General features: G+C 43.7%; 1 protein-coding gene across 8 annotated transcripts in view; it reads left to right on the plus strand.

The window, feature by feature from the left end:
* The first annotated feature begins 447 nt into the window (after window positions 1-447).
* Window positions 448-12,323, plus strand: part of TPCN2 (two pore segment channel 2) — a 65,265-nt gene continuing 53,389 nt past the window's right edge. Inside the window, exons 1-3 of one of the 8 annotated variants that reach the window (XM_065592620.1) lie at window positions 448-710; window positions 10,961-11,025; window positions 11,682-11,758. In XM_065592620.1, coding sequence (XP_065448692.1) covers window positions 578-710; window positions 10,961-11,025; window positions 11,682-11,758 — 275 coding nt within the window. In that variant the 5' untranslated portion in view covers window positions 448-577. Of the gene's footprint in view, window positions 711-10,960; window positions 11,026-11,681; window positions 11,770-12,323 lie in introns of all 8 variants that reach the window. The other 7 variants (XM_065592619.1, XM_065592623.1, XM_065592625.1 and 4 more) reach the window with 7 other exon arrangements.

Consider the following 12,323-nt stretch of genomic DNA (forward strand, 5'->3'; position numbering starts at 1 on the left):
GGGATACTCTCCTGTGGAGAGATGAAAATGTTTATCACCTATGTCCTGACTCCCCTGCACCAGCTGAAGGAGAGAGCCTGGTACAGCAGCGATCACGCTGATATATCTACAAAAACAACAAGGAGTCTGGTGGCACCTTAAAGACTAACAGATACATCTGTGAGTCACCCCGTCAGGAAGAGGGGCTCCAGGGCGTCACAGCAGCCACGAGACCCAGCCCCCCTACTATCTCCCGCTTCCACTGGCAGATACTGCACCCAGGACCCGTCGGAGCTCCAGCCCGTCGCACACTGGAGCCCTTGGCTACCCCTGCTCCTGGTCCCCGCGAGTCCCCCTCGAGCGACCGCCGGTGGCGCAGGCTGGGGCGCTGCACTGCGGTCCCCCAAGAGGCGGCCAGGCTGGGGTCAGGCGGCTCCTCCTCTCGCTGGCTGCCGGGTCACGTGTGGCGGGCGGAGCCGGCTCTCCCAGGGCAGAGCCCCAGGCGGAGTGCGCGCTGCTACCTTCCTTCTCCCTATGAGCCGGGCGGCCGCGGCTGGGAACTGCTGCAGGGGAGCGCCTGGCGCAGCCGCCGCTGTCCATGGAGGAGGAAGCCGGCACCGAGAAGGAACCCCTGCTGCCTGCCCGGACAGCGGGCCGCGGCCACCCGCCCAGGGGAACCTTCGGGGCCGGCGACTGCCCCGATCCCGCGGCCTTCTGCACCGTCCAGGACGGTGAGTATGGCTGGGGGAGCCTCGGGCATGGTGCCACGGGCTGGTGCGTCGCAGAGGGGTCCCGCTGGGGCACGGAGATGCTGGGGCGCTCCGCGGCCTGCCCCAGGGACTGGGCTCTGTAAAGTGGTACCTATATAAGCGCCTGCCCCTCTGGGGGAGACCATAGTAGCTAGATTTTGCCCCGTAGAGGATAGGCACTGCAGCCCATGCGGGGGAGCGAGAGCACCTAGAGCGTGGTGCTTAAAAGACCCCTTAGATCAGCGATCTCAGTGCCCGGGGGTATTGCCTAGACAAGCCCACAGAACAGGGACTTCAGCGCCTGGCGGTGCCTATAGCATATGGACTAGTGCCTGCAGAACCTAGGCCTTGGTGACTCTAGGGTGGGTGGCAGCTGCAGAACAGAGATTCAGGGCCAATGGAATGATGCCCGTAATCATTCTAGACTGAGGGCTTGTCAGCAGGGGGAAAATAGGATGACCAGATGTCCCGATTTTATAGGGACAGTCCCGATTTTGGGGGCTTTTTCTTATATAGGCTCCTATTATTCCCCACCCCTTGTCCTGATTTTTTACACTTGCTATCTGGTCACACTAGGGGAAACTGATGAAGTAGTTGATGGTGGAATAAAGTGCACTGGTGTAGCTCCCCATCTGGACACTCTGTTCTGGGATAAAGGTGATTTTATTCTGGAACAGTTTGTTCTGCTTTGGAAGTGCACTGTTTATTCCAGAATAAAGTGATTGTTTATTCCTAAATAGGATGTCCACACAGGCAGCTCAGCTATTCCAAATTAGCTGTGGTGGAATAAGATAGTTCTGTCAATTTCCCAGTGTAGACAAGCCCTGGTGTATTGGGTTTAATGCCCATAGACTGATAGTGTATATACATAGCTGGCATGTGGATTTCAATTTAATTTGTCACATTGCATTACTTACTGTCACTATGCCACTGATTTATTTACTGACTTGTTTTGGATGAGCCTAGCTGACTGGGGATAATGAGTGAACAAAAGCAAGAAGACTTGAGGTTTAACCTATTTTCAATCCCCCATTCCTGCGTCATGCTGTTTTCTTTCAGATGTTTTTTATGTTAAGAGTTAAATGCTTCCCCCCCCTCTCTCTTACAAGAGATGTAGATGTCTTAAGTGGGCGCTTAAGATGGTCTTTATGATGAAGGGCAGGTGTCATGTGGAAAATTGTATAAACTAAACTTCACACTGTCTTTAGGCTGGGATTTTCAAAGGAGCTAAAGGGAGGTAGGTGCTTAATTCCTATTTGAAATTCAACAAGAGTTGGGTGACTAACTCTATAACTCTTATCAAATTTCAGTAGGAATCGAGCACCTAACTCCCTTAGGCTTCTTTTGAAAATCCCAGCCAAAGGCCTGGTCCACACTAACCCCCCCACTTCGAACTAAGGTACGCAAATTCAGCTACGTTAATAACGTAGCTGAATTTGAAGTACCTTAGTTCGAACTTACCGTGGGTCCAGACGCGGCAGGCAGGCTCCCCCGTTGATGCCGCGTACTCCTCTCGCCGAGCTGGAGTACCGGCGTTGACGGCGACCACTTCCGGGATCGATCCGGGATCGATTTATCGCGTCTAGACAAGATGCGCTAAATCAATCCCAGAAGATCGATTGCTTACCTCCGAGTCCGGCGGTAAGCAAAGTGTAGACCTACCCTTAGATCACAAGCTTTTTGTAGCAGGCACTTTACATAATTGTTTCAAAGCGGCCCAGTTTTTTGTTGAACTCAGTAGCACTCATGAACTGAATGCCACTTACTCGCCATTGTGTGCCTTAGACCTTAGGCCATCCCGTGCTTTGATGCACATTGGGCTACCCACATTTGCCATTCTTGCCTGTCAACTGCCCTTCTCTCCAGATCTTCCCATTTCATGTTGAGGTGCTTGATGTCGTGCAGAACTGTTCGTTTCCATGTTATTCATGGTCTTCCTCTCTTTCTCCTTGCGTTATCTGGCTTCCATTCAAGGGCGGTATTTTTGTTACGCGTTCTCTTTCCTTTCTCAGCACATGTCCCAGCCACTGATGTTTTCTTTTGTAGATTATTTGTGGGAGGGTGCCTTGTCCAGTAACTTTTCTGACTTCTTCCATTGTGTGACTTCTCGTGTTAAATATTTCTCAGTATAAGGGTAGAAGAATTGGGCCCAATCATGTTTACGCTACGGCTGCTATAGCTGCGTTGCTACAGCTATGGCTCTGTAGCACCGTTGTGTAGATGCTTCCTACATCAACAAAAGAGTTTTTTTTTCTGTCACTGTAGGTAATCCATCTCTCTGAATGGCTGTAACTAGATTGATAGAAGAATGCTTCCATTGACCTAGCTGTGCCTACGCTGGGTGTTACGTTGGCTTAGCTATGGTGCTATGACGTGTGATTTTTTTCACACCCCAGAGTGCTGTAGCTATGTCTACCTGACTTTGAGTGTAGACTAGGTCTTTGAGTAGCGCATTCTTGGTAGTGCATAAATCACTCACAAACTATCTTTACTAGAACTGCAAACACATTTATTTTAATATAAAACCTAAGGGTGGGATTTTCCAAAGTGCTCAGCATTGCCTTAACACTACTCTTACTGAAATCCGTGGGAGCAGAATTAAGTCAATACTTGGTGCTTTTAAAAATCCCATCCTAACCGTTCCCCTTCCCTTTTTCCCCAGTTTCTGACAATATTCCTGTAATCAACTTTGCCCTTATTGTTCTATGGTCACACAAATGGGGAATCCAAGATTTAAAAAAATAAGACTAATAAAGGCCTTTTCTGCTGTTTGGACACAGCCTCTGTATTTTTTTCAAAGCAATTTAATCCCTGTTGCATTTGTCTTCATGGTTGATGTCAGGGTCTGTTTAAAAAATATGTAGTTGTTACGCACAAATATGCAGTGAAATATGCAGTTTGCTGACCTCTTAGGAATCAAGGGAGATTATGCCAGGCTGGGGAAGACGCTTAAGGAAATCGAGGCTCAGACCATCTTCAGTGGGATTCTGCCTGTTCCTAGAGAAGGGCAGCAAAGGGGTGACAGGATTGTGATGATAAATAGTTGGCTAAGGGAGTGGTGCTATAAAGAGGGCTTTGGGATGTATGGCCACTGGGAGGCTTTCGGGGACAGAAAACTGTTCTCATGGGACGGACTTCACCTAAGTAGGGAAGGAAATAGACTTCTGGGAGGGAGGCTGGCACATCTCATCAAAAGAGCTTTAAACTAGGAATTTGGGGGAGACGGTTGGGAGATGTCCAGTTAATCTCCACACCAGATTATAACACTGAGAGGGAGGACGATGAGATAAGAACGGATATAGCTGGGGAGAAGAGGTTGGACCTGAGGAGGGGGAGGATGGATACTAGACTAATAGGTCATACTAGCGGTACGGTGTCCGTACCAAATTGGACAAGGAATGTGAGAGAGGCCAAACGGCATAAATTAAGATGTTTATACACCAATGCGAGAAGCCTAGGTAACAAAATGGAGGAATTGGAGCTCCTGGTCTGAGAAATGAAACCGGATATTGTAGGAATAACCGAAACGTGGTGGAACGGTAGTCATGACTGGAGTACAGGTATTGAAGGGTATGTTCTGTTTAGGAAGGACCGGAACAAAGGCAAAGGTGGGGGTGTAGCATTGTATGTCAATAATGAGGTAAACTGTAAAGAAATAATAAGTGATGGAATGGATAAGACGGAGTCTGTCTGGGCAATACTCACACTGGGTAAAAGAACTACTAGAGCCTCCCCTGGGATAGTGCTTGGGGTGTGCTATAGATCGCCGGGATCTAGCCTGGATATGGACAGAGAACTCTTTAATGTTTTTAGGGAAGTAAATACTAATAGGAACTGTGTAATCATGGGAGACTTTAACTTCCCGGATATAGATTGGGGAACAAATGCTAGTAATAATAATAGGGCTCAGATTTTCCTAGACGTGATAGCTGATGAATTCCTTCATCAAGTAGTTGCTGAACTGCCGAGGGGGGATGCCATTTTAGATTTGGTTTTGGTGAGTAGTGAGGACCTCGTTGAGGAAATGGTTGTAGGAGACAACCTTGGCTTGAGTGATCATGAGCTAATTCGGTTTAAACTAAATGGAAGGATTAACAGAATTAAATCGGAGACTAAGGTTTACGATTTCAAAAGGGCTAACTTTAATAAATTAAGGCGATTCGTTAGGGAAGTGGATTGGACTAACATTTATGGATCTAAAGGTGGAAGGCGCCTGGGATTATTTCAAGTTGAAGTTGTAGGAGCTGTCGGAGGCCTGTATCCCGAGAAAGGGAAAACGGTTCGTGGGCAGGAGATTTAGACCAAGCTGGATGAGCGAGCATCTCAGAGGGGTGATTAGGGAAAAACAGAAAGCGTACAAGGAGTGGAAGATGGGAGGGATCAGCAAAGAAACCTACCTTATTGAGGTCAGAGCATGTAGAGATGGAGTGAGAAAGGCCAAAAGCCGTGTAGAGTTGGACCTTGCGAGGGGAATCAAAACCAATAGTAAGAGGTTTTATAGCCATATAAATAGGAAGAAAACAAAGAAAGAAGAAGTGGGACCACTTAAGACTGTAGATGGAGTGGAGATTAAGGATAATCTAGGCATGGCACAATGTCTAAACGAATATTTTGCATTGGTCTTTAATGAGGCTAATGAAGGGTTTAGGAATAGTGGCAGCGTGACGGATGGGAATAAAGGAGGGGGGGTTGACATTACCGTATCCGAGGTAGAAGCCAAACTCGAACAGCTTAATGGGACTAAATCGGGTGGACCGGATGATCTTCATCCTAGAATATTAAAGGAACTGGTGCGAGAAATTGCAAGCCCGTTAGCGATAATTTTTAATGAATCGGTAAACTCGGGGGTGGTACCGTTTGACTGGAGAATAGCTAATGTGGTTCCTATTTTCAAGAAGGGGAAAAAAAGTGACCCTGGTAACTACAGGCCTGTTAGTTTAACATCTGTAATATGCAAGGTCTTGGAAAAATTTTTGAAGGAGAAAGTAGTTAAGGACCTTGAGGTCAATGGCAATTGGGACAAATTACAACACGGTTTTACGAAAGGTAGATTGTGCCAAACCAACCTGATCTCCTCCTTTGAGAAAGTAACAGATTTTTTAGATAAAGGAAATGCGGTGGATCTAATATACCTCGATTTCAGCAAAGCGTTTGATACGGTACCGCATGAGGAATTATTGGTTAAATTGGAAAAGATGGGGATCAATATGAAAATCCAGAGGTGGATAAAGAACTGGTTAAAGGGGAGACTGCATCGGGTCGTACTGAAAGGTGAACTGTCAGGTTGGAGGGAGGTTACCAGTGGAGTTCCTCAAGGTTCGGTTTTGGGTCCAATTTTATTTAATTTATTTGTTACTGACCTCGGAACCGAATGTAGGAGTGTGCTGATAAAGTTTGCGGATGACACAAAGTTGGGAGGTATTGCCAATTCGGAGAAGGATCGGGATATCCTGCAGGGAGATTTGGATGACCTTGTAAACTGGAGTAATAGTGATAGGATGAAATTTAATAATGAGAAGTATAAGGTTATGCATTTAGGGATGACTAACAAGAATTTCAGTTATAAGCTGGGGACGCATCGGTTGGAAGTAACGGAAGAGGAGAAGGACCTCGGAGTCCTGGTTGATCGCAGGATGACTATGAGTCGGCAATGTGACGTGGCCGTGAAAAAAGCTAATGCGGTCTTGGGATGCATTAGGCGAGGTATTTCTAGTAGGGATAAGGAAGTGCTGGTTCCGTTATACAAGGCACTAGTGAGACCCCATTTGGAGTACTGTGTGCAGTTCTGGTCTCCCATGTTTAAAAAGGATGAATTCAAACTGGAACGGGTACAGAGAAGGGCCACTAGGATGATCCGAGGAATGGAAAATCTGTCGTATGAAAGGAGACTCGAGGAGCTCGGTCTGTTTACCTTAACCAAAAGAAGGCTGAGGGGGGATATGATTGCTCTCTTTAAATATATCAGAGGGATAAATACCAGAGAGGGAGAGGAATTGTTTCAGCTCAGTACTAATGTGGACACGAGAACAAATGGATATAAACTGGCCGTCGGGAAGTTTAGGCTTGAAATTAGATGAAGGTTTCTGACCATCAGAGGGATGAAGTTCTGGAACAGCCTTCCGAGGGAAACAGTGGGGGCGAAAGACCTCTCTGGCTTTAAGATTAAGCTTGATAAGTTTATGGAGGGGGTGGTTTGATGGGATAACTTGATTTTAGTCAATAGGTCAATAACGTGCCATCGCTAGTAATTAGTAATGGTCAATGATGGGATATTAAAAGTTACTACAGAGAACTTTTTCCGGAGGGTCTGGCTGGAGAATCTTGCCCGCATGCTCGGGGTTCAGCTGATCGCCATATTTGGGGTCGGGAAGGAATTTTCCTCCAGGGTAGATTGGCAGAGGCCCTGGAGGTTTTTCACCTTCCTCCGCAGCGTGGGGCAGGGGTCGCTTGCTGGGCAGGGGTCGCTTGCTGGAGGATTCTCTGCGAATTGAAGTCTTTAAATCATGATTTGGGGACTTCAACAGCTGAGTCAAGGGAGAGAATTATTCCAGGAGTGGGTGGGTCAGCTTTTGTGGCCTGCATCATGCGGGAGGTCAGACTAGATGATCATAATGGTCCCTTCTGACCTTAAAGTCTATGAGTCTATGAGTTTATGAAATTGAATGCTGTTCAAATCAGTCATCGGGGAATTCTATTCAGTGGTGCATATTGCTTAGTAATGCGTTATGCTTTTGAACCAGGGATGTGGGCAAAGCTATACTAGCTATGGGATCAAATTTTTTCTCATAATGTCCCAGTCATTGGGACATTGACTCCTTGACTGCCATGTCCTGCAGGGATAGTTTGTTGGTGCTATTACTGAACTTCTGTCAGCTATAGGAACATCATGGGGAGTTGGCATTTTCTCTTTTAAAATTCAGGCACTCTAGAGCCTGTCATTGGCATGTATTATGTGTGTGTCTGAGCCCTGTCATCATTTGTTCTCTGAGGGAGACTCTTCTCCTCTTCCTCCCCTACAAGCATGGACTGTCTCTGGTTCCCTTCACTGGATTAATTACTGGGGCAATCAAAGATTCCTTGATGCCAAAGGCATATAATCAAAATAAAGGTGGAAGTGCTCACTCTTCAGTCTTGCTGTGTATATAATTTACTACAGACTTTGTTAATGAATTTTGGATTGATAGTTCCATAATGGGCTTAAATTGCAGCAAGGGAGATTTAGGTTAGACATTAGGAAAAACCTCCTAACTGTCAGGGTAGTTAAGCATTAGAATAAATTACCTAGGATGGTTGTGGAATCTCTGTCATTGGAAGTTTTTAAGAACAAACCCTGACAAGCATTTGTCTGACCTGTCTAGATAATACTTAGTCCTGCCTCGGTGAAGGGTACTGGACAAGATGACCTATCAAGGTCTCTTGCAGTCCTACATTGCTATGATAATATAACTGTTACGTGGTGATGCTTTATTTTACTTCATTACGTGCTGTCAGCTTTTCCCTTGTTTTGGATCCTGCCCTGGTGGATGTAGTAGTAATAGCTGCAGGTAGAAAAAGAGAGGACCCAGTCCTCCTCCCATTTCAATCTGTGGCACCACTCCACCATGTTCAGTGGGATCAAGATCAGGTGCAGAATTTTGAAGCTACATATCTTTTTTAAAAAGGTAAATCTGGATAACAGACTGAAGTTGTGTTGAACTATAGATGCTACCAAAAAGGAATTTGGCTGAGACTCTATTAAAGAGAAATTGTTCTGATTTTCTTTATCTCTGACTTTTGCTGACTGGAGATGCAGCCCTTTGTGCCTGTAATAACAACTGGGTAAGAGTCAGTCACTTAGAAATCATTCCAACAGGATTTATTTCACTTTTCCTTTTCTCTGATTAACCTCTCTATGAGTCCTCGTAGTGGAAGGGATGTTTTTGTCAGCAAAGCAGTAGGCTTCTGGGAATCAAATACTCAAATCCTGACAAAGAAATCCTGACGCTGAGTGCTATGTAAGTTACTCAGAGCTTAATGTCTACATGGGGCAACTTACTGGCATGATACAATTATCAACATAATTTAGCAACATTGGGTAAACTGAAAAAAGGCTACTATTACTCTGAATAAGAGTGTCCATGTGGGGAATTATAACTATAGCAATAAAGTTATACCAGTATGTTCTGTGTTTGTACAGTGCCTAGCACAATGGGGTCCTGGTCCAGACACTCTGGTAATAAAAATAATTGACAATAGTAATGCCAGTAAATTTCCCTTTGTAGAGAAGCCTTCAATGTGTGGATGTGTGTGTTTTTTTAATAGACCTTGCAGCTAGAAGTCCTGTCTGCTTGCATAGACATGAAAGTTCTTTTTAGAAGAGGGGTTATCCTTGTGTTCTTGTCCATAATGTCCTCTCCCACTCCCCATACTGTTGTGCACCATGTGAGTTCAGCTGATGGTGACCTTCATTGCCAACACATGGTTGTTTTTCAGTGAAGCTCTGTGTGTAGTTTGTGATAGACATTGGTGTCTGTCCTTTGTTATGAAAGGTGCTGTGTAAATGTAAGAATCTCATTCTTATGCCACATGTGTGGGGGAGTATGTAATATTAATAGGGACTGAGATTATTCCTGCAGAGTAAGTGAGGGTTCAAATAGCAAGTGTACTATAAACAATTTATCTCCCGGATTCTATTTTTAAAGCCACAGCTACCTATTTTTTATGGTTTCCTGGTTTTATGGTTCTTAACTATGTAAGATATGGGAGGTCACTGTCCTGCTCTACTCAGCATCTGGTGAGGCCTCAGCTAGAGTACTGTGCCCAGTTCTAGGTGGTTCACTTTAGGAAAGATGTGGACAAATTGGAGAGTCCAGAGGAGAGCAACAAAAATAATTAAGAGGTTTAGAAAACCTGACCTAGGAGGAAAGGTTAAAAAAATTGGGTATGTTTGTCTTGAGAAAAGAAGACTGATGGAGGCGACCTGATAAGTCTTCAGATACATTGAGTGTTACAAGGAGGACGGGGATCAGTTGTTCCCCATGTCCACTAAAGGTTGGACAAGAAGTACTGTAATTGGCTTAATCTGGAGCAAGGGAGATTTTTGTTAGATATTAGGAAAAACTTTCCAACTATAAGGGTAGTTAAGTGCCAAGGGAGGTTATGGAATCCCCATCAGAACAGATTAGATAAACACTTGTCAGGGTTGGTGTTGGTATACTTGGTCCTGCCTCAACTTAGGGGGCTGAACTTAAATGTTGTCCCTTCCAGCCCTACATATCTCTGATTTTGATACTACATTTTGAACAATATTGTTCATTTTGGCCTCAGGGTTACCAATGGTCCACACAAAGTTTATGCCTCCTTGTTGAAAATGTTTACATCAGAAATAATGAAAAGGTTATAGAAAGAGCTATTTACTCTAAAGAACTGTTATACTGACAAAGCATTTTAAGTTTCCTGAATTAATAATTGTTTTTGTATCCCTCACTTTGGCACACTGCCACACATTGCATGCCACATTTATGCCTTGTTAAGTTGAGAGGCATGGTTCTTTGCAGGACCAGGGCCAGTTAGGGACACAGTTTGGGCAAATTTTGTTCCAAATTTAAGTTTTGGAAAGCTTTCTATTGGCCTTTGGTTTTGTAAAAGATTATTTTTATATGATATCTTTTGACATTTTGATGGGGAAAGGTTGCTCTTCTCCCTGCCCTGAAACAAATGTCCTGTATATCTTGTAACCCAAACACTTTACTTTAGAAAGGGGCTACAGGAGGACCTGAAAATGAAATTAATTATATATAGACTAGTCTATATTCACTGCAGAATCTGAGTAAACCCAGAGTAAATGGTGAAAAGAAAAGTAGATTTCTTTATTTCGTATTCACTCAGTTAAGGTAGTGTTTATAAGATAGGAAAGGAAGCTTCATCTCTTCATAATCCATTCAAAAACATGATAAAATTTGACCACGGTAAGCAAGTTGGTGTGCTGAGACCTCTGCATATTGTGCTGACTTTTATTATCTGGTTGTTTTTGTGCTCCCCTTTCTGTTATTGTCTCTTGTCTTATACCTATATTGTAAACTCTTTGTGGCACAGATTATCTTTTTGTTTTGTGTTTTGTACAGCACCTAACACGCTGGGGTCTTGGACCATAATGGGGATGCCTACTTGCTACCATAAATAATAATTAATCATTGGTGCGTCAGGCTTTGCCCAGGTAACATAAATGACCACTGTTTCTTTTAACCTCACAGCTGCTGGAGCTGACCATGATCTTTACATAAACCAAGCTGTAGTATTTATTGAAGATGCAATACAGGTAAATGGAATTTGTTTCTTTCTTACTGTGCCTACAGTGGTGTGTATTTGTTACATGTTATAATTAAGGCTACGATTTAGTCATGGAGGTCGCGGAAGTCACAGCTCTCAGGCTAGCTCTTATTTTCAGAATCACTTTATTCAACATTTACTTTACTTAAGGTATTTTGAACAAACTTAGACTGAAGGAAAGCTAAAAAAGTGAGGGTAATAATTAGACTTGGTGAGAGTTTAGTGGATAGAGCAGGAGGCTACTGTCAGAACTCCTGAATTTTATTTCCTGCCCAGTTACTGGCTAATGGCACGGGTTTAGGCAAGTTAGCTAGCCTCTCTGTACCTCAGTTAACTGAGCTATATATGGCAATAATGATGCCTACCTCCTATAGGTGTTGAGGTATAATTTATATGAGTAGCCTGTTTTTAGGTCCTTGGATGAAGAGGTCTTTATAAAAGCAGTTTCTTTCCCATATCACTTTTTCTTCACATGTGTGCAAAGTCGTTGGTGGACTTCCCTTTACGCAAACAGTAATTTTTCTTTTTTAGTAGCCTCTCTGTCTTAGTATAAAGCTGAAAGTGTCTCAAATTAGGTTTTAAATAGCTTGATCTCCCTCTTTGAGTGTCTGAATTACTTTTTTGTGCTTTGCCTCCTGCCTCCAGTATCGTTCCATAAACCACCGAGTGGACTCCAAATCCCTGTGGCTTTATCGATGGTATTATTCAAAAATTTGCCAGTGGTGAGAACTTGGTATTCTGCTCTTTTTGTCTTTCTAATTTAGCAGTGGGTATTGAAATGACTTCTTGTCTCTGTATTTTGTTAGTTTGAGTAGCTAATATAATAATTGTTGTTTTATTGCAAAACAAACTTTTCTAGCAAATCAAAATGAATAAATGTGAAAGTGACGAGAATGGACAGTACCAAGTATTGTAAGCTCTTTCTCATGGAGATAGCTCTGTAGAATTCCATGGGGCTAGTCACATGAGTAAAGACTGTTTGCGGGAATTAAGGATTTGCAGGATCATACATTACAGTTATTCGAACTTGTATTTTGTTACTAGCATTTAATTAAGCAGCAGCAACTGTGTGTCTTCTAGTTCATCTATTTTTGGGTGCCATTAAAGGAGCAACATTTTCCAAGCTGTAGTATTTGGTTTGAGGCTGGCCTTTTTATTCTAAATGCAGACAAAAAGTCCTGTACTGCATAGGCATGTGATATAGTGCTTTCAGGTGGTTTCCACTATATGCATTAAGCTTAATACCATTATGAAATTTAATATCCTTCTGATATCTCACTTAATTTT

The sequence above is a fragment of the Chrysemys picta genome, chromosome 4 (genome assembly GCF_011386835.1).
Source record: "Chrysemys picta bellii isolate R12L10 chromosome 4, ASM1138683v2, whole genome shotgun sequence".
NCBI classification, from domain to species: domain Eukaryota; kingdom Metazoa; phylum Chordata; order Testudines; family Emydidae; genus Chrysemys; species Chrysemys picta.